Genomic DNA, 23,221 nt, shown 5'->3' with positions numbered 1-23,221 from the left:
GCGCAACTTGGTGGGCGCCCCTGGTCATTTCTCTGCGTGAGAAATACAAGTTGTGGCGTGTGAACGGATTGAAATGCGTGTGTCTCACGCCCAATGCGTGAGACTTGAGAGCCCTGTTAGACTTAGATTTAGACTTATGAATGAATGAATGGTCATTATTGTCATTAATACAGTACAGGTACCATACAACGAAATTTAGGAGGGGCGGCTCCCCTGGTGCTTGGAAAAAAGACTAAAAACAAGAGGGCCAAGGGTAAAATAAAAAAGGGAAAAGAGCTGGTTTACATAAATAAAGGCTATGTACACTATCCACTATACTATACTACTATACTATACAATAAAAGACTGTGCTGTACTCTATGCTATGCTATAAATATCCTAACTTTTTCCTATATCTGGAATGAATGGAATGGAATGGAATGGACTTTATTTGTCATTGCTACAGTACTGGTACCAAACAACGAAATTTAGGAGGGGTGGCTCCCCTGGTGTTAGGAAAGGAAAAAGAAAACACATTTTAGAAAAAGCATAGATGCATAAAATCACAAGAAGGTAAGGAGCTGGTTTACATCAATAAAGGCTATGTACACAATCCACTGTACTATACTGCACAGATAGTCAACTAGGGTTGTCATATTGCACAAAAAGTATTTTTTCACATTATTTTAAAGTGTCACAGTTTGCAGGCTTGAAAATGTACATGTTTGTGCCTCAGCACTAGCTGCCATACAATCCGTCCGGACTGTCCTGGGCCCAGAACTTAGGCCTTTTCTGTGTTCAGGGCCTTGACGGCCCTGTGGTAGAAGCAGTCCTTCAGTCTGTTTGTCTTAGCGGCCGGGGTCCTGTACCTCCTGTTCGAGGGCAGCTTGACAAAGTGTACGTGCCCAGGGTGGGTCGGGTCCTTGGAGATCTTGGAGGCCCTCCTGAGACAGCGTGTTTTGTACAGCTCCTCCAGAGAGGGGAGGGGGGCGCCGGTGATCTTCTGTGCTGTTCTCACGACTCTCTGTAGCTCGTTTCTCTCCGCTGTTGTGCAGCTGTGGAACCAGTTGGAGATGCCGAAGGTGAGGATGCTCTCCACTGCGCCGTGGTAGAAGGCCACCAGTATCTCCTGCTTGTTGTGTTGTTTCCTGAGGCATCTCAGGGTGTATAGCCGCTGTTGTGCCCTCTTGATGGTGCCTTTAGTGTTGTCCTTCCAGGCCAGGTCATCCCGCATGTTGTGTCCCAGGAATCGGAGGGTTGAGACTATCTCCACGCTCTCTCCGTCGATGAGCAGGATGACCTGAATGTACACAAGGGTTGTCATATTGGACATAGTATTGTTGCACATTCATTAAAGTGTCGCAGTTAGCAGTTAACCCTAACCCTAAATGAGTAATGAATTGGGACGCCACTACAGCTACACGTGAATGCCCAAAATGGAGCCGTAGGGGTGAAAAGGGAGCCGGAGTGGTGAATTGGGATTCACCCTTAGAGGTAGAGTTTGTGTATGCATGGCTGGCAAATATGTCATTTTTAAATGAGTCATGAAACAATAATTTGTATTTGTACATTATCTAACTAAGCAAATTCAATTTGTCATCAATCAGTTACATTTGGGGAATAAAGTAACTTGTAATTATTCATAGGACTGAAGTTTCATAAAAATTGTGCCAGTGGTGTCTGAGATATCACGTGTGACATTCAACAATTTGACATTCAGATGCACTGTCCCCTCCCTGATTTCAACTAGGGGGACATTCTTTAAAAAAAAACATTATATTTGAATATTTTATAATAATAATAATAATAATAATATATAAAAATAAAAATAAACACTTTCTTTCATCTTCTATCACAACTACTGCCAATGGCCCCTGGCCTGAGCTAGATTACTCTTCCTGCTACAATTGGTGAATTGATGATTCACTTGCTTAGTCAAATGTATCATTGTAAGTCGCTTTGGAATAAGGCGTCTGCTAAATGCCAAAAATTTAAATGGGACAATGTTTACATTACGCATACATAATGGCACTATAGGAGCTTGTTTGGGCATGACTGACTGACCCTAACCCTTGAACAGAGTAAAGGATGTTGTATCATTATCAGCAATCAGTTGGTTGGGCATAAACAAACCCACCCACGCCCATGAAACAAAGGCAGAGGAGCGAGATCGACAGAGCTATTCAGATTGCATGACAGATCACACTTGTTGCAAATCAAAATTCTCTTTTATTCACAGTGAACACAGTATGAGCACAAAACATAGGCCCTACTGCAAATGGCCTACTACAGTATGCAGATTGCAGATACCATGGCTTTCAAAGAACATTTCAAAAACAGTAACAACATAAATGTAAGTGCAACTGAATTATTATTATTTATTTATTATATATATTTTAAAAAAAAGAAATCATCTTTTGTTGCACCTTTTTAAGATGATTTCACTATATACAAATGTTCTTCATCCTCAGGGGAACCAAAACAGGGGTTGAAGCAAAAGTAATGCTTTTGGGAAGCGACCCAAGACAATCAAGGTAGCAACCTGTCTTACAACATAAAAGAACATAACAAAAACATGGTTGAGGATTCAGCCTTCTCAGACTGCGCTGGGAGGTGGCGTTAAAAGGTCAGAGGTCATCTCTACGATGGTCTTCAGGGGGAGGCCCCTGAGGAAGCCCTGGTGCTTGGCCCTCAGCTCCAGGAGCGCATCTACGATCCTCTGCCTCCCTACCTCCGGGTGGCGCTCTGACAGCCGTGCCATCAGCGTGTCGAAGCTGCCCATGGTGGTGTCACAGCTGGTCGTCCGCTTCTCCAAGCTGCAGCGCAGGGGCTGAGAGACCACCTGGGCACAGGAACGGAGACGTAAGTCATACATGGAAATAACCTTGCCTTGTTATTTCAAGGCTAAATAAGGGTGTCTGTATCAAACAAATAATGAAACGCAGACAATTAATCAGTCCAGAAAGAACAATATCTAAACTATGGCAAAATTACAGAAGTCAATTCTATAGTGGAAAAAGGGTCCTCTCTTCACCTTTACTGGGCTGGTGTTAGAGCTGTCTTTGGGCCCAAGGGTGCCCCCTGGGGGTAGTGCTGCTCTGTGTCTGGTGGAGGGGCCCTGCTGGTGAGTTGCCTCCCGCTGACTATCACCCTGGCCCTGCTGGCCCTTAGTGCTGGGTCTGTGGATGTGCTCCACGTGCACTGTGAAGCCATGCATACTGCATCCATCTATCTCCTTCACCGCTGCTTCAGCATACTTTGGACCACTGACAGTCACTACGGCAAGTCTGAGGGACATACAAGGTATCTTTAGCATAGTGCTCCAATGCCTCATTTGATTGAATGAACCTCTTGTAATATAATGACATTTGTATTGATGTATTGTTGCTGTTGTAAGAATATTAATGTTGTTACACAAATGTGGTCATGTGACACTTGTAGATTTCTAGACCTAACTAATCTGTGTCATCATTGTTTGTTTGTTACCTGAGTTTGTTACTGAAGGTTGAAATTCTCACTTCTGACACCTGATACTTTTCAAACCAAAGCATCACTTCACCCTGAGAACATACACAGGAAACCTTTACTTGACTATGCTGCCCCTGGTGGTCAATACAATACAAATATTGTACAAGTAGTCCGTGAGCCAGGACCCCAAATATGGGCCACCTGGGGGGACAATGTCTCATAGTGATTTTTAGCAAGGTATTAGTGTTATGTATTGAAGTGTTATTTTTAGCTATGTGGACCACCGTAGTTGGAATGATGAAAAGCTGTATAGGTAACGAGTGTTGCCCTGTCAAGAATGCGGAAGTGATACCATGCCTGTATACCTGCGGTTTGGTCAGTAAAGCTAGGGACATATATCAAAGTGTTTCGCCGCCTCTGCCTCCATTCTTTATTGGGAATTATAGATGTTATAGATGTTATTGGTTATATACATAACAATTAGGTTCTAGTACTAGGTGTAACCAGCTCCACCACAAGGCTCCTGAGGGCAGTAGGGATCAGAGGACAGGCCCAACGGAAGGCAATCAGAGAACTGTCCACTGCAGCAGAACGGAGCAGTCACTGGCTGTGGCTGAAACGTAGGGACCCAACATGGGCTCCCAAATGACCACGTGGTGCCACCGTGCGACACACACCCAGGCCTGATCAGCCTGTGGTGGGCCAACCTCGGCAGAGGGTGTCTTGTGATAACTGGCCGAAACACCCAATGAGGTCGGGGACCACAACTGAAGATGTGTCGTACTGGTGGCACCAGGTGATCATTGCCAAATTCCACTCCACTCAAGAGGACATCTCCAACTCCACTCAATTGTTGTGCTGAATATTTAGGGATTTTAACAACCAGTCCTATTAAGAATCCTGATGTCTGGTGTCAAAACCAGTGACCGCTGCGAAAGGGCAGCTGACAACCTGGGAAAGACCTGGTGACGGCCTGAAGAGACAGCTGACAGGAGGGAACAGACCCCAACGGGGCTGGCATGGGTTAGCTACCCGTGTTGGCAGGAGCCTTTCACTACACAGTGACTTGGTTCCACCCAACTATGGCTACGAAAAATTCAAAAGGAAAAACACCCCTAGAGTCTGCGAGAGCGGGGGCGGAAGATGACTCATCGGCGGATCACACGGTAACAGACCCTGGAACGGAAATGACAACGAATCAAATGATCAGCACAGTAGTTGACGGAGTAACAACACTGGCAGGACACAAGCTACAAAGCTGCATCTGTGGCTGGAAAAAGATAACATCAGAGAAGGGTCTCAAGATCCACCAGGGCAGGAAAAAGTGCCTAAGAGAGCTTAGCGAGGTGCCTCGCATTGACCACTACTTCCTCAGAGGTAGGGCAAATCAGTCGAGTGAAGCCCAGTGGCAGGATATTCACCACAGTCCACAGGGTATCAGAACCCCAGACGAAGCTCAACCAAGCACAGATCCATCAACGGACATGAGTCCAGAGCCTATCCAGCCACAGACAGCAGTAGAGAGGAAGATGAATGGACGAAAGCCTCAAATCTTGTGGCCTAAAGCCTGCCAGAAAAAGGAGTGGGAAAACACCGACACAGACCTTGTCCATCTTCTAGAAGGTCTGAAAGGGGGCGTGGAAAGAAAACTGGACAAGATTGGAGAGATCATTTACAGCTATGGAGCAGAGAGATTTGGGGTGAAAAGTAAGAACCATGGGACACAGAAGGAACCATCAGCCCATCTCAAGTCCAGGAGACAACAAGAGATTGAAAGACTTGTGAAAGAAAGAATGTGCCTGAGAAAACAGTGGAAGAAGGCCACAGAAGTGGAAAGGAAAGGACTTGAGGCACTACAGGCCGACATCAAGCAGCGTCTTGCAACACTGCGAAGAGCAGAATGCTTGAGAAAGCAACACAAGAAGAAAGAGCGAACGAGGACTGCCTTCTACAGAGATCCCTACAAGTTCGTCAAAGACCTCTTTGTCAAGGAGAAAACGGGGACCCTCAAAGTACCCATAAGGGAACTAGAGGAGCACCTGAGGAAGACCTACTCTGACAACCAGAGGCATGTGCCAGCCAGCATTCCAGATGACATGCCACCAATCCAACCACCTGAGCACCAGATGGAAACAAGGCCCCCTACATGGAGCGAAGTTGAGAGCACAGTAAAACGGGCAAGAACAGCCTCAGCCCCTGGGCCCAACGGCGTTCCATACAGGCTATATAAGAACAGTCCAGGCGTCTTGAAGTACCTCTGGAAGCTAATGAAAGTGGCATGGGAAAAGGGAATCATACCAAAGGCATGGCGAAGGGCAGGAGGGATCCTGATTCCCAAAGAGAAGAATTCCTCAACCATCGACCAGTTCCGCCAGATCAGTCTACTGAACGTGGAAGGAAAGATTTTCTTCAGTGTTGTGGCCCAGAGGCTCTCAGTATTCTTGCAGAAGAACAACTTTGTCGACACCTCAGTGCAGAAGGCAGGGATAAGTGGATTCTCAGGATGCCTGGAACACACAAATGTCATCTGGCACCAGATACAAACGGCCAAGAAGGAGAAGAAAGACCTGCATGTGGTTTTCTTAGATCTTGCCAATGCCTTCGGGTCAGTGCCTCATGAGATTTTGTGGACAGCGTTCAACTTCTACCAAGTCCCAGAGGGCATCACAAGGCTGGTCAAAGCCTACTTCCAGGACCTCCAGTTCTGTGTTACAGCACAAGCCAGTACAACTGCTTGGCAGCACCTCGAGATAGGCATAATGCACCATCTCTCCACTGGCGTTTACCATGGCAATGGAGCTCATTATTCGAGCATCCCGATGGGTTGTTGGAGGGGAACGGTTGAAGAGCGGGCTGCGTCTTCCACCAATCAGGGCGTACATGGATGACATGACGACAATAACAACAACAAACGCATGCACCAAACGCCTGCTGGATAAACTCCAGGGAAACATCAAATGGGCACGAATGGAGATTAAACCCAGTAAGTCCCGCAGTATCTCCATTGTCAAAGGCAAGCTCGCCAATGAGAGGTTCCACGTCAACAACGAGCCAATACCAACAGTTCTGGAGAAGCCCATCAAAAGCCTTGGCCGCTGGTATAGCGCAGAACTCAAAGACTCGAAGCAGGTGGAACAACTCAAGCAGGATACAATCAGTGGCCTCAAGCAGATCAACAACACTGCTCTCCCTGGGAAGCTGAAACTGTGGTGCTTTCAGTTTGGACTGCTGCCCCGTCTCATGTGGCCAATTTCCATCTACGAGGTCACACTATCCCATGCCAACCGGCTGGAGAGACTGGTGAATGCACAAGTGAGGAAGTGGCTTGGACTGCCGAGAGGCCTTAGCAGCATAGGCCTGTATGGCAACGGAGCCCTCTCCCTACCAATCTCAAGCCTGGTGGAGGAGTACAAATGTGCCAAATCAAGGCTGGAAATGACTCTCACAGAATCCCGGGATCCATTCGTCAGAGGTGCTGCTCCAATCCTAGCAACGGGGAGGAAATGGAAGCCATCTGCAGCAGTTGCGGTGGCAAAGACCGCCCTCAGACACCGGGATATAGTGGGGCATGTCCAACATGGCAGAGGGGGCCTTGGCTTGGAAACAACAACACCCACATGGCAAAAGGCTACTCCAACCGAACGGCGGAAGATGGTGGGTGAGGAGGTGCGCCACCAGGAGGAAGCAGCCAGGTGCGCCAAGGCAGTCTCCCAAGCCCAGCAAGGCCGCTAGATGAAGTGGGAGAGCGTGGAGAGGAGGAAACTCACGTGGAACGAGCTGTGGAGCATGGAGTCTAATAGGCTAAGTTTCATCATCAGAGCCACATATGATGTCCTGCCCTCTCCTACCAACCTACATCTCTGGTATGGAGAGGACCCAGCCTGTCTCCAGTGTGCAGCCCCAGCAACCCTCAAACACATCTTGGTGGGTTGCAAGACCAGTCTAACTCAAGGAAGATACACCTGGCGCCACAACCAAGTGCTAAAGTGCTTGGCTGCCGAACTTGAGCACAAGAGGGTAACCACCAACGCCATGCCTCTAAATGCCCAGACTACCTTTCCACGGAAAACAACCTTCATCCGGGAAGGGGAGAAACAGCGGACCAAGCCATCACCTCCAGACTCAGGCCCACTGAACGCAGCCCGGGATTGGGAAATGCGGGTAGACCTCAGCCAGAGGCTCACCTTCCCACCCGAAATTGCAGCGACCAACCTGCGCCCAGACCTAGTCCTCTGGTCCAAGTCCTGCCGGCGTGTCTTCATCGTAGAACTGACGGTCCCATGGGAGGAGGCCATCGATGAGGCATTCGAACGGAAGAGGCTGCGGTATGCCAACTTAGCAGTCGAAGCAGAGGGGCGGGGCTGGAACGTGAAGGTGTGGCCAGTGGAGGTGGGCTGCAGAGGCTTTGTAGCCAGCTCCACCACAAGGCTCCTGAGGGCAGTAGGGATCAGAGGACAGGCCCAACGGAAGGCAATCAGAGAACTGTCCACTGCAGCAGAACGGAGCAGTCACTGGCTGTGGCTGAAACGTAGGGACCCAACATGGGCTCCCAAATGACCACGTGGTGCCACCGTGCGACACACACCCAGGCCTGATCAGCCTGTGGTGGGCCAACCTCGGCAGAGGGTGTCTTGTGATAACTGGCCGAAACACCCAATGAGGTCGGGGACCACAACTGAAGATGTGTCGTACTGGTGGCACCAGGTGATCATTGCCAAATTCCACTCCACTCAAGAGGACATCTCCAACTCCACTCAATTGTTGTGCTGAATATTTAGGGATTTTAACAACCAGTCCTATTAAGAATCCACTACCACTGGTGCAAGGCTATCACATTCTTTCTAGTACTAGGGGTGTATACCTTGCTAAAAATCACTATGAGACATTGTCCCTCCAGGTGGCACCCGTGACAACCTGTATCACCACACCTTCCATCTTTGTCTCATGCATCCCTGAGCTGGAGGTGGTGACAGAGGAGAAGGGGCCTGGCAGAAGAGAATAACATAATGAGGTGATGAAATATGACTATATGACTATAGGATGTTATGATTTGCATTACTTTGCATAAACCATCTGGCATGTTACAATGACCAAAGGGAATGATTGCATGAGATCAATTCGCTGTACATTTAACATTGATTGCAATTGTAAGCGGTATGACACCACGAGTTTACTAATATAAATGTGAGTTTAGTGAGTTGCACCTTTACTATGTTTGGTGGGGGTGGAGGAGGCTGAGGAGGAGGCTGAGGAGGAGGAGGCAGAGGAGGAGGCTGAGGAGGAGGCTGAGGCCCCTGAGGTTGCAGTCTGGTTTGTAAACCTCTTGTTGTATTCATCAGTGAAAGCCTGGAGAGAGATCATCAGAAGGGAGGAGAACCAGCCATCAACAACACCAGCATCAACAGAGCCCATCCTGCATGGAGGAAATCTGCCTGGCCTCCGACCAACATCTATCGGCAATGAAACCCACTAAACCCAAATCGTAAAACCTTTTCCATTTGACAGTAGGCCTATTATGGTATTTATTTTTACCTGTGTGGTTTTAACCTCCTGAATCTAACCATTTTCCCTACCTGAACGGTCTGCAGGTCCCCTGGGTGCAGGATGAACACCACCTCCTTCAGGTGTTTGGGGTTCCTTGTGCTGAATTTGGAGACTTCCTCCAGCATCAGAGAGGCCACAATGGGCTTAGGGAAGCCCAAGTTCCCCGTGCTGATGGCAGGGAAGGTGATGGAGACTAGCCCCTTCTGCTCCACCTCAGCCAGGCACTTCTCCATAATCCCACTCAACACCTGCAGTTAAAAAGTCTGATCAGGTTTCTTTACTTTACTTTACTTTTATTTATTTGTATAGCACTTAAGACAGCAGTCACAAAGTGCTTCACAGTACATTTGGTAGTATATTACATAACACAGCAAATAAACAGCCAACAAATAAAACGTAATTCATAAAATGTAAACAAGCACTTCACAAAAGCAATAAAACGAATGATAAAATCATAAAAGCAACGAATGATAAAATGATAAAATCAATACAGATATCAGAAGTAAAAAGAGAAAACTAATTATAAAAATGCCATCCTATATAAGTGGGTTTTTAAACGTTTTTTAAAAAAGTGGTACAGACCCAGCTAACCTGACAGTGAGGGGGAGACGATTCCATAATGTTGGAGCTACAACAGTAAAAGCACGGCCACCCTTTGTTTTGAGCCTGGACCGTGGGACAATTAAAAGCCGTTGGTCAGACGATCTAAGAGATCTAGGCGCAATGTATTCTGTTAAAAGATCGGAAATATAGGAGGGTGCCATGCCATGGAAGGCCTTAAATGTGATCAGGAGGATCTTGAATTGTATCCTGAAACATACGGGAAGCCAATGTAAGTGGGCTAGAATGGGGGTAATATGCTCTCTTCGTTTGGTGTATGTCAAAAGCCTCGCAGCTGCGTTCTGAACTAGTTGGAGTCGAGCAATTGAGGAATCACTTAAGCAAGAAAAAATTGAGTTACAGTAATCCAAATGGGAAGAGACAGATAGAGGTTTACACAATCTTGAGGGGATAGTTCACCTCAAAATAGTCTGGAGTCTAAACTAAACCTGCATTTTACACCCTCTGTTATATCACATTCACAGTACATTGTGTGTGAAACCATGGAGGCACAGACTCAGTGTTTTGATACCATGCCTCATTCCGTTCCATGCATTACAATGACCCTGTCCAGCCTCTCCTGGTGTGAAATATACATATATGGACGAGGAACAACGTTTGTTCTGTTTCTAACCTTCTCTGCTGCACCTTGTCCGTTGTCCCACTGGGGGGCGATAGTGTGGAACACCAGCTTGCTTTTCAGGTTGCAGCCAGTTGTGATGATGACTTCCCCAGCGATGCCAGTGGAGGGCTGCTGGTCGACCAGGGTCTGGAGCTGGGGTCCAGCAGCAGCCAGGAGGGCGTTAGAGACTGCTCCATGGTTGAGAGCCAGGTCCTGACCTACCGTGTTCACAACCACATCAGTCTGGAACAGAAAGCAACATCATGTTATTATAAAGAAGTCATTATAATGTTGATTTGTTAATTGACTTTAAGGTAAAGCAGCATTGTGTTATTGTTCATTACAAAAAGTTGATCTAACACAAATTGGGTGGTCTGATTCTATCTATAAGGACATTAATGGAGTTGTTAGGGCAACTGAGATGTAGGCTATAAAGCGCAATGAAATGAGAAAATAATCGATTTGATGTTAAGTCTTTAACTTTAATTTATTTAGTGCCGAGGGTGAATAAAGTCGCCACAATTGTTAACATTCTAGAGTGCCATGGGTGACCAAAAATGCATAAATGATGATGGTTCATTTTGTAGCCAATCAAACTATTGTTGCTAGGTAAATACAACATAGAACACATGACACTAGGTGGTGAGTGTTCTGAAATTCTTCCGTTAGTGAGTTTAGTTAGTTAGTGAAATTCTGCTGACTTGAGTTTCATCAGTTTCATTAAAAAAAACGGCTTACCGTGGCGTTCTGAATGTTCCCTTTCTTCAGGCTGATGGTCAGCCTCTCTTTGGTCTGGACCGTACTAGAACCAGCGGTACTCTGGACCTGTCTAGCAGGCTGGGGTGGGGCGGGCTTGGCTGGACTTCTGCTGGGCTGTTGTTGTTGACCTGTCCCTTGGTCTCCGAACACCCCTCTCACAGCATCCTCCATGGCCTGGACTGTCCTGTCATCTTTATTCACCAAGTGGATCCTCTCCAGGCAATTATCATCATACCTGTATGATGAATAAATAATAATAATAATAATATAATAATAATACAATAAATAACAACAACAACAACAACAACAACAACAACATAAATAACCATTGCTGGGCTTGGAATAACTTAAAAGACACTTTAAAATAAATATATTTAACACTTTTTGCCACTGAGTGTTTGATATTGACTACAGTATCACCATACCTGTCCTCACAGTAGCGCTTCACTGCTTTGACGATGGTCTCAGCACAGAGGCTGAGAGGGAAGCCTAGGTTCCCTGAGCTGATAGCAGGCAGAGCCACCGACAGGCAGCTGTGTTTCTCTGCTAGATCCAGACTCCCCATAACCGCTCTCCTCAGCTGCGCCACAGCCCTCTGAGGGTCGGCGGGGTCAAACCTGGGTCCCACTGCGTGGATGATGTGTTTGCAGCGCAGCTGCCCCCCAGCACCAGTAATAACACAGTCCCCAGGCTTCAGTAGACCCCGCTTGGTGACCAGCTGATCAGACTCTGCCTGTAGTTGAGGGCCGGCAGCATCCAGGAGGGCTCTGGCTAACCTCCAGCTGTGCTTCAGGTCTGTGTAAGCAGCGTTGACCACGGCCTGCACGGCGTAGTCGCATATGTCAGCTTTACACACGACTATCTCCACCCCGTCTGGTGTCTGGAACTGGTAGGAGGGCTTCATCCCTCCTCCCCTGAGTGCTAGGCCTATACCCTGCTGTCCACCATGTTGGTTCTCTTCAACCAGCTGGACCACACAGCCCGTCAGACTGATCAACGTGGTAACATACATGGCCTCCTTGTCCTGGAAGAACTTCTTGGCTCCGGGCTTGGACACCTTCAGGGTATCGAAGTGTGTAGAGAAGACCAGGTCTGCAAACAAGGCCTTGCACTGCGTGACATGAACTCTGGCGCCACTTAGGGAAATTACTTCTTTCTGGAAAGAAACCTTCACTAAGTCTTTGACCTTAAGTGAAGGCATTTGACACGGTCGATCACCACTTGCTCCTAGAACAGCTATCCGATATTGGATTAGATTTAGGTGCTTGTGCGTGGTTCCATGACTACCTTACCCTCAGGCGTCAGTGTATAAAATCTTCACTTGGCAATTCAGATTTTATAACGGTTACAAAGGGTGTCCCTCAAGGTTCGGTGCTGGGCCCTGTACTTTTTACCATCTATATTAATGAACTGGTATCTTCGCTAACCGGTTGCCACGTCCATTTATATGCCAATGATACCATTCTTTATAGTACAGCAGATTCCCCACATGCTGCTACTATCAACTTGCAGCTAGCCTTTAACTCAATGCAAGACGCCCTCTCGAGGCATAAGCTAGTCCTCAACTCGAAGAAAACGAAATTCATGTTGTTTACTAGGGCTAGAAATGTGGACCTTACAAAGCTTCTTATATCCACAGTTGATGGCGACTCCATTGAGAGAGTTACCGACTACAAATATCTTGGGCTGTGGTTGGATGAGAAGCTATCATTCAAAACGCATGTCGACGGCCTCGCCTCCAAACTTCGGCAAAAGGTGGGCTTTCTTTACCGTAATCGGTCTAGCTTCCCCTTGCTTTGTAGGAAGAGAGTTGTCGAGGCGGTATTCCTGTCCGTATTAGATTACGGTGATGTTATCTATAGGCATGCATGCAGCTTCATCTACATTGAAACAATTGGACTCAGTTTATCACTCAGCTCTAAGGTTTATTACCGGGGACAGTTATGACACTCACCACTGTATACTTTATGACAAGGTTGGCTGGCCCTCTCTTTCTCTGAGGCGCAGTTACCACTGGAACTTGTTCGTTTTTAAGGCCATCTGTGGCAAGCTTCCTCCTTATATCTCATCATTATTAGACTGGAGTCTTGGTACTTATGTGACCAGATCTAATAGTTGACTTTCTTTTCGGGTTCCGTATGCGCGTTCAGACCTGGGTAAAACAGCCTTTTTTATTGATGCCCCTAATACATGGAACACTCTGCAGCAAACTCTCCGGTTGGAGGTCCTCCCCTCTGCCTCTACCTTTAAACTCCTGGTGCAGAAACTGTGTTCTAATGATTGCAATTGTTTTTTTTTTTTTTTTTTTTTCCTTTAATCCTGTCTTGCTCACTGTATGTTTGCCCATCTATATTAATGATCACTATTCTGTTGTACACTCGACGTCACTGTAAATGAGGGTGACCTCAGTGCCTATCGAGTTTTTAAATCAAGGTTTGAAATGAAAAATGAAATTATCAGACCAAGTGTTGCTGTTACGCTCCTGGATGAATTTAACAATAGCCTCAGACCTGACCTTGATATCCTCAGTTATTGGAGTGTTCTGGCGTAAGAAGTCATCAAGTTCATTCTTGACCGACATGACACTGTCTTTGTAGCCAGACACTACCACTTGAAGACTCGGGAAGTCACCAAATGTCCTGACCATAACTTTCCTGAGTGAAATGTTTGAAGTTTCCTCCAGACGGGTGACGAGACCCTGCCACTCTGTCATTTTGAGAACATTCAAGTCTTCCGCCACGATGTACTGAGAGATCAAGATCCTGTTGAGCTGCTCCTCTGCTTCTCCCAGGGCTTTATCCGACGCCGCCAGGAGGCGCGCCCACTTCCGATTCGCATTTACCTGGATCTCCAGCGCTGCGTCGATCCTCTGGGACGTCAGGAGAGCGCTGGTCAGCTTCTCCTGGTCGTCCTCTTGAAGGAACTTGAGGACGTACTCATCTAACTGCCACACCTTCCGTTTCAGCCCAATGATTCCGTCTACCACCTTCCTGTTGGCTCCCAGGACCTCGTACATCAGTCCATAGAGGATCACACTCTGGCTCTCATTGTCATAGGTCAGCTTCAGCTCCGGGAACTCCAACGCTACCTTGTCCTCCAGGCCGTCCTGCCACAGGAAATTGTAGATGGACGGAGCCACGGTGACCTTCTCTGTCACGCTCGACCTCTCCCTATGTATTCTTTTGACTATGCTGTCTATGATGTCATTCAGTGACTGGCTAAGCCTGTTCATATCATCTACCGATCCCACCACTGCTATGACACCTCTGGCCTCCTCAGGGACAACAACCACCGCCTCCTCTGTCACCATCCTCCTGACCTCCACCTCAGACTCCTCCCATGCAGTGGTCTGGACATGGAGCTCCAGCGAGGCGAGTGCAGACAAAGCTTGGGTGAAGGCAGCTTTGGCAGAGTCTTTCCACTCCTTGATGTCCTTGGCTTTGACCCCCTTCTGCTGTAGTAGAGAAGGCAGAGGGCTCAGCTGGACAGCAGGCTGTTGGAGGTCTACTTTGCAGAAGTGCTCAGCCATGGCCTTATGGATGATCGCTGCAGCTCCCTGCTTCTCTCTCAGGAACCTCCAGACGGCCTGACCGATGCTCTCAGAGAAGCCAGCTCGGAGTCTCAGTGTAGGTCTGTCTTTGCCATACAGGGCCGTTCCCAGAGATTCATAGAATGGGTAAGCTTTGACAAGTTGCTTGTTGATGTGATGTGTCTTTTCAAGGACTCTGTGAATAGCTAAACAAAAACATATGACTTCATATATCACATTGCATAACATAAAACACTAATTGTCACCACATTCATATATTCGTAAAATATATCTAAAATACTAAAGAAATGTATTCTACCTTTAGGATCTTGGAAGGTGATGATGGCAGACTGTTCCTCTTCGTTGAAGGTGACATCTTCCTCCACCTGTCCTTCTTTCTCAAAGTAGAGTACAAAGTGGTCTGGACTCACACCTGGGGGAATGTTCTCCACCTTCACTTTAGCTGTGGGCTCCAGAAGTCTGACAAACAGTTTCTTCTGCCTGAACATCCTGTTACGGGGGCAGACAGAGATGAACTTCTCAGTCTCTGTGAGAGAATAAAAGAGGGGGTGAAAAAGTATGGGATTGTGATGTTCGGGTGTCCACATACTTTTGGCCATGCAGTGTAGTAATGGGGACTTAGAACCTAGAGAGGGTTTTTCCTCCACGATAGAAGCTGTTTACTTGGCCTTGAAATCACGTGTGAGTGTGTGTGTGTGTGTGTGTGTGCCCCCCTCTGGTTCTTCTCTCAGATGTGTGTGAAGTGGGGTACCAGGGGACCGTCGTAGGAGCCAGCCACGAGGCAACACCGTCAGGTGGGGGGGCCACAGGTGAGACACACTGACTCTACAGCTTGGCTAGAGTCATTTTCATTCCACCTATGCACAATTGGGGCCTGTGTGTGTGCGTGTGTGTGTGTGTGTGTCCTGGTTAGAGAGGACTGAGTGGTTGTTATTGAGCTCTAAACAGTGTTGTCTTGTTGCACCAACAGAAACCTCCCTCCGCCTCACCAACGACCTGAGAGACTACGTGAAGAACAAACGCAGAGAGGCAGTGGTCGGTCAGTGAATTTGAGAAAAGAAAATCAAGACCTTAAACGTTTTTGAAAATAGACATGGGTCATTGAACGTGCTTGAATTCCCCCCCCCCCCCCCCTCTCTCTCTCTCTCTCTCTTTTATCATCAAATCAAATAAAATTTTATTTGTATAGCGCATTTCTTACAAGATGCAACTCAATGCGCTTCACACAATGAAAATGTTCAGTCAATCAGTCAATCAATCAATCAATACTGACAGAGCCGCGAGCAGGCAAAAGTAAAAAACCTGTATACTATGTAGCCAGGAAAAATTCCCTTGCAGCCCTCTACCAATAGAGCGACTACTAGCCAGTTTGCTTACCAGTACCCAGCGGTCCCCCAGGGGAGGCCAGGACCACCGGCACAAAGCAAGCAAGCAAGGGCAAAAACCTGTACACCATGTATCCAGGAAAAATTCCTTGCATATTATCGGCGTACACACTGTCCATAAATTTTGTGTTGTATTTGCATCGTTCTGCATCCAGTATGGTCACAGGTCCTGCCAAAAGAGAAACTTAAGCACAGTTATGATGCAACAACACAATAGAGACAATAAAGATGACAGCAATACAACCTGATGGTGGTCCTGGTACACCCTTGTACCGGTTCCAGTACTGCTCTAGGTGCTATTTGGAGCTGACAGTGCCTCATCAGCACCCGGGTCCATTTTCCTGTCAACACAAATCTCAAAACACGAGTATGGTGTAATGGCCTAGTGATCCTAGTTCTATAATGTCCAATGTCTCCCTTAGTATCAAAAGGCGACATTGAATAAGTAGGTTTTGAGGTCACGCTTAAAAATGTCCTGAGTTTTAGACAACCTCAGGCCCTCAGGTAGGGTGTTCCACAATCTAGGAGCATATATGCTAAAAGCTGATCCTCCAAATCTCTTTGTCCTAGCCTCTGGCACTATTAAAAGTTCCGTGCCACTAGACCGTAGGGGTCTAGCTGGTGTGTATCTTATGAGCATGTCCACCATGTAATTGGGTGCATCACAGTGAAGTGATTTATAAACTAGTAAAAGGATCTTAAAGTCTATTCTATGACTGACAGGGAGCCAGTGTAGTGATCTCAAGACAGGTGTGATGTGCGCTCTCCGTTTGGTCCTAGTAAGGACACGAGCAGCAGCATTTTGAACCATTTGTAGTCTATTTATCATTTTTTTGGGGAGACCTGTCAGGAGAGCATTACAGTAATCTAGCCTACTAGTAACAAACGCATGCATTAATTTTTCAGTGTCTGCCTGGGAGAGAAATGATTGTACCTTAGTGATGTTTCTTAGATGGTAGAAGGATGTTTTAATAGTGTTATTAATATGAGTTTCAAAATTTAGATCTGGGTCAATTATGACACCAAGATTCCTGGCCTGACACTTAGTGTTAAGAGCTAATGTTTTCAAGTGTGCAGATAATTTCTCTCTCCCAGTTTTCTCGCCAATGATCAATACCTCTGTTTTTTCTTGATTGAGTTGGAGAAAGTTTTGTGTCATCCAAATATGAATATCGGCAATACAGTCTATCAGGTGGTCGATCATCTTGTAGTCGTTGGGAGTTACTGAGATATAAAGCTGAGTGTCGTCAGCATAGCTGTGGTAGTTAACGCTATGCTTCTTGATAATAGAACTGAGGGGTAGCATGTATAGGCTAAAAAGCAACGGTCCTAAAATGGACCCCTGGGGAACTCCACAGGTTGTGCTATAATTTTTTGACTTATGGTCACCAAGGGCTACAAAGTAGTCTCGGTCAGCCAGGTAAGTCCTGAACCAGTTTAAGACCGGACCTGAGAGGCCAACCCAGTTTTCAAGTCTCTCAATAAGTATGGAGTGGTCTACCGTATCAAAGGCTGCACTTAAGTCTAAGAGTACAAGAATCTAGAGTTTTTTCGAGTCTGCATTTATCCTAAGGTCATTAGTTACCTTAAGCAAAGCGGTTTCTGTGCTGTGGTATGATCGGAAACCTGACTGAAGTGGGTCATACCTATTATTTAGGACTAAGAATTCATGAAGCTGTCTATACGCTGCCTTTTCTAAAATTTTGCTTAGAAAAGTGAGATTGGATATTGGTCTACAGTTTTTGGGATCAGAAGGATCTAGGTTACTTTTCTTCAGGGTGGGTCTAACCAGGGCAGTTTTAAGCGCCGCTGGAAATATCCCTTTAAGTAGGGAGTGATTTACAATGCCTAGTATGTCATCAGACACAGATTCAAAAATGTCCTTAAAAAAGGTGGTAGGAATAGGGTCAAGAGGACACGTAGACGGTTTAAGCTGTGACACAATTTTACCTAATGTTTCCGTACTAATCATGGTGAACATGCTCATAGTCATGTTCTGTGGTGGCGGATCTGTGGTGCTACACAAACCTAGTCTTTCCTGAGTAATACACATTCTAATATTTGTTATCTTATCCCTGAAGTAATTACAGTAGATAAGTCACATTGCTTAACTTAACACAGTAACTTTACACATATTTCACAATATATAAATATATTGTTTTGCTGCGCTGTGGTAGAGAAGGCAAGAGACCTAGTGTTCAAGCCTCTACATTCAAAAGCCTTTCTTTTTAATTGTTGTCTGTGAGCGGATAGTTCTTATTATATAAATTCTCATCTAGATCTGTCTCAAACTATGTTGTGGTTTTGCCCCCCCCCCCCCCCTGCGTCTTCAGACTGTCACTGACCTGACGTTCTGTGCACGCCTCATGCTTACGAACATTTCATAATAAATGCTCAACTCATATTTCGGCTTTACAAGACTTTGGGCCGGTTTCACAGACAAGGGTTGAGTCTAGTCCTGGACTAAATCACACTTTTCAATGTAAAATCTCCATTGAAGATGCTTTTTAGTCTAGGATTAGGCTTAAGCCTTGTCTGTGAAACCGGCCCTTTATGTCTTGAATCTCACCTCCAAAGAGCTTTAAACATAGTGAATCTCACCTCCAAAGAGCTTTAAACATAGTGAATCTCACTTCCAAAGAGCTTTAAACATGCGGTTCCCCTAGGCTTCTACCACAGTGGACATTTATCCAGGACAGTATCCTTCTGTCGTACAGTACAAACCTCAAACGCACCTCGAATGGGAAGTCTTCCATGTCAAACACTGGGGATTGGTTTTTTTAAATCTTTTATGGGGTGTTAGAATATGACCTGCAGCACCTCACCGAAACACGACATTCTTCTAGGGAACATAATGTACAGTACATTCTGAGGGCTCTCATTGTGTGTGCGTGTGTGTGACTGTGTGTGTGTGACTGTGCAACCTGGTCTCACACAGCAGACGTCAGAATTCGACGTCTGTCCATCGCATCCAAACGTCGAATTCCGACGTGAGATTGGGGTAGCTCGTTCTGAAAGCGCGCGCCTGTTATGTGCGCTCTCGGGATTATTCGCTCTCGGGATTATTCCATTTTGAATTGCACTTGCATTAATTATTATTGCATTAATTATTATTCCAATTGCACAGGCCACATTTTGAGATACAACCAACGGAGAACAGATTTTAATAACAACAGCAGAAACAATTGTCATCTTCACTGTTTTATTCGCTGTCAATAGGCCTATCAAACTAGTTGTCATCTTCACTGTTTTATTCGCTGTCAATAGGCCTATCAAACTAGGCTATTTTACAACCCGACGTTATGGTCAGTGCGCTTCAATGTTCATTAATTTGGAACTGCGAGAATGAGTAACGTTAGCCCGATTGCACTTGCATTAATTATAGGCTACATTTTGAGACCGGTCGGATCTATTCATACAACAAGGGACACAGCACTTTCCTGTTTTCCCCATATTGTCAGGGTATTTGAGCCTCGGAAAAGCGCTATATAAATATAATTTATTATTATTATTATTGCGGCATTTCGAAGACAGCGCCTCAGCCAACTTTGGACCCGGAAACACATCACGACTTAACAACCAACGGAGAACATATTTTAATAACAACAACAGAAACAATATTGTCATCGTCACTGTTTTCTTCGCTGTCAATAATCAAGCTATCTTCAGTTGGAACTGCGATACTGATAGGCCTAGCCTACAGCTAATTGTTACAAGGTGAGAGCTAAAATAACATACGTGTAACGTTAGCCAGCAATAGCTAGACTAGATATATATAGCTAGATATAGTCACTATATAGTCTAAATGATAAGTGATAATAGCCAGTCTAAATGATACGTGTTAATAATGACTAATGTTAGGCTAGCTACTAGCTGCTAGCTGCTAGCTTTGATTCAGGGCTGAGATGTGCTCTCTCATACATGGAACCACTGTGCTCTGCAGCTCATTGGTCTCGATGAATGCCTTCAGATTCCCAAATGAGTCGATGTCCCCCTGTTCAAGTCTCCTGCCCCACATGTCCAGTTTCCGTGTGAAAGATTGTATCCTGTCTGCCAGATGTGGAAGGTGTGTGTTGTTGCCCTGCAACTGTAGATTCAATTCATTGAGCTTCTCAAACATGTCGCTTAGGTAGGCCAATTTCATGAGGAAGTCTTCATCATTAAACTTGCTGGCAAGTTCGTTCCCTTCCTCCTCCAAGAAGATTCGGATCTCATCTTTCAGCGAAAATGAAATAGCACGGCTGTGTGCTCGGAGCCCATCTCCTCGCACAAAGCGGAAAAAATGCGAGCTTTCAGTGGTCTTGTTTTTATGGAATTGACGGTGGTGATAACATCTAATCAGACAAAACGTCATTCAACTCTGGACTCAGCTGCTTTGACGCGAGTGCCTCCCTGTGTATTACGCAGTGAGTCCACACTGCTTTCGGTGCAACGCGCTTGATGAGCGTCTGGAGCCCTCCCCGTTTTCCTGCCATGGCCTGGGCACCGTCGGTGCAAATCCCCACACAGTCCTCCCATTTCAGATCGGCTTCACTCAGGTATTTGTCTATGATTTTGAACAGTTCATCAGCTGTTGCTCTGTTTGGGACATAGTTGCAAAATAGCAAATCCTCGCTCAAACCCTCCGCATCAATGTATCTGACATACGCTATTAACAGACAGTCCTTGTTACTATCTGTGGCCTCGTCTACCTGGAGCGCAAAGCGTTGGTCTTTTATTTTCTCAACAAGCTGCTCTTTCATGTCTTCTGAGATGTCATTGATGCGTCTCGCAATAGTGTTGTTTGACAGGGGGATAGCTTTGAGTTTTTGGGCTGTTGCCTCGTCTATCAGTGAAACCATATCTATCGCAGCAGGGAGTATTAACTCCTCAGCGATGGTGTGTGGTTTTTTAGACTGGGCGATACGATATGCCACTTTGTAGGAGGCAAGTTGAGCATTAGACGTAACAGATGCTGTTTTAACGAAACGGCTCTGCTGACCACGGTATTCTTGGAGTTTTCTCTTGAAGAAATCGAGGGGCTTCTTCACATCAGTCGGGTGTGTGGTCTCCAAGTGACGTTTCAACTTGCTAGGCTTCATGCTATCTGCCGCTAAAGTTTTGAGACAGAGGACACACAGTTTGTCATGGGCTCCTTCGCTTTTCGTTTAGCTTCTGGCTCTTTCATAAACTTATCCATTGTTGTTGTTGCTGCTAGATAGCTGGAATGATGGGGAGGGAGAGCGCGCGTCAATGACGTGAATGGAGCCCCCCCCTGGGCTCGCGCCCCCTCGCTGCCTCTTTGTTACAGTTTATGGCCTGCGCTCCATTATTATAAAATCATCCAACACCCCTGATGGTAACCTTAAGCAAGCAGTGTTTGTTTACAGCTCTTGTGTGTGCATTTTTCCCCCTCCCATATTATTTCTGCGCCCCCCCTGCAGTACCCCCGCGCCCCACTAGGGGGGCGCACCCCACAGGTTGGGAAACACTGGGCTAGCATGATGTGATCACCTGTCTACAGGTACAGAGCATTCCCCATTTACCCTAATACTAAGGCTATTTTATCTCATCTTGACTAGTCGTAGGATATCCTCCCAACCCCTGCCCCCCCCCCCCCCCCCCGACCCCGACTACAGGAGATGGACCTGGTACCAGAGAGGTGTTGTCCTCAGCCTGTCCGTCTGAAAAGTGCTGGTGGATGAGTGAGTGACACCACACACACCTGTACACACCTACACTGTTGTAAAACATTTATTTTGTTTTAAAACAACTTTTACTGGTGAGGGCTGCTTTATGAGACTCTCTATGGGACAGAGCCCTTGCCCCCCCCCCTTTTTTTTATTATTGAAAGAGAACCTTTCAGCTCATGCTGTTATGTTTTTAACTGTAACAGTAAAATATCATCTGAGAAGACGAAATTGTTCACAAAGGCCTCTCTAAGTGAACCAAGCTATACAGCTATGGCCTCAAGTGATACTGCAATCAAAACCCAACTTTTAAGCCCTAATCAGATAATATGGTGTTACTGTAAATGTTGCTGTGTTTGTGTGGTTGAGTCTTTGCCTGTGTGAATGTGTATAGCTATACTAATACAACCCACTGTCTCTCTCCCTCCCTCCCTCTTGCTCTCCAGAACTTTGAGCTGAATCTGTCGGTGAAGTTGACAGACCACTACCTGTCTCACAAACCTGTCTGTAGGGAGTCTCCGCATTTCATAGGCTCCACAGCCATGCTCATAGCATCCAGGTGTGAGGGGGAGAGCACACACACACGTCTTTATTCACACTGCAGTATTTTCAAACACTACACACTAACCTATGCCCCCTCCCCTCTCTACCCGCCTCCCCAGGGGCACTCTCTATCCTGCGTGAACAACTTCCTGTACATCTGCGACAATGGCTACGAGAGGGAGGAGCTTATCTCCATGGAGACGAGCAGACGCTGGGCTTCAATGTCCGTCCTTTACCCCTTCCTCTTGCGCTATGCCAAGGTGTATGTGTGTGACTGTGTGTAATAATAATGCAGGCATGAAAACAGGTCGGGGTGAAAAAGGTGAGAAGGATACGAGACCCGGATCCTGCTAGGGCAGTCGGAGACTGAGAGCCAAAAAAGATTATTGGGGTACCAGAAAGAGACACATCATACATGCGGGCTCACAAAAGCACTCCCTCTCACTCACACACACACTCCAATAGGCTACAAGACCAGTGGCGTCATTTCAGCAAAAGCCACGATATGGCATGGTACCGAATGGGGGGGTAGAGGTGGATTTTTTCTCTCTGCACTCGCACTGTTATTCTGTTGCTGAAGAGAATACCGAGTCTGCTTTACTTATTGTTCATACGCGATTCATGTGCACCCAAGCTCAACACATACAGTATATACCATATATCTGCCATATATCATACTTCTGTTATATATCGAAAAATATGATGATAAATACATATAAAACGGATGTATGATATATATGGCAGTCTCACGCGCCTGTCACGTCTCCGGTACATTAGAACTTCGCATCCTTTGATACATATGGCGGGATGTAAGGATCTTGTAACTTCGCAAACAATGGCAACATTTAAATAGTTTACTCTATGTTCAACTGCGAAGTTACAAGATCCTTACATCCCGCCATATGCATCAAAGGATGCGAAGTTCTAATGTACTGGAGACGTGACAGGCGCGTGAGACACAGGCGCGTGAGACTGCCATATATGTGCCGTTTTATATGTATTTCTTTTTTTTGTGATCAAGATTTTTTATTGCTTTTATCAACACATAACAATGACAATACAGAACAAGAAAGGAAGGGAGGGAAAAAATAAAGAAAACAAA

General features: G+C 46.1%; 1 protein-coding gene across 1 annotated transcript; it reads right to left on the bottom strand.

Annotated features, from left to right (window-relative positions):
• Positions 1–8,322: 8,322 nt before the first annotated feature.
• LOC308164496 (protein mono-ADP-ribosyltransferase PARP14-like) lies at positions 8,323–22,120 on the bottom strand (the record flags this gene model as incomplete). Its single annotated transcript, XM_080538571.1, has 9 exons — positions 8,323–8,432; positions 8,718–8,793; positions 9,021–9,239; positions 10,226–10,456; positions 10,952–11,207; positions 11,398–12,199; positions 13,451–14,707; positions 14,821–15,048; positions 22,078–22,120. The coding sequence occupies 9 exons, from the start codon at positions 22,118–22,120 to the stop codon at positions 8,323–8,325; spliced, it is 3,222 nt and encodes a 1,073-aa protein (XP_080394697.1).
• Between the last annotated feature and the right edge of the window lie 1,101 nt (positions 22,121–23,221).

This window comes from Nansenia antarctica (genome assembly GCF_963989245.1).
Source record: "Nansenia antarctica genome assembly, chromosome: 8".
NCBI classification, from domain to species: Eukaryota; Metazoa; Chordata; class Actinopteri; order Argentiniformes; family Microstomatidae; genus Nansenia; species Nansenia antarctica.
The sequence above is the reverse complement of the archived record's forward strand: the minus strand, read 5'-3'. Positions and strand labels throughout refer to the sequence as shown.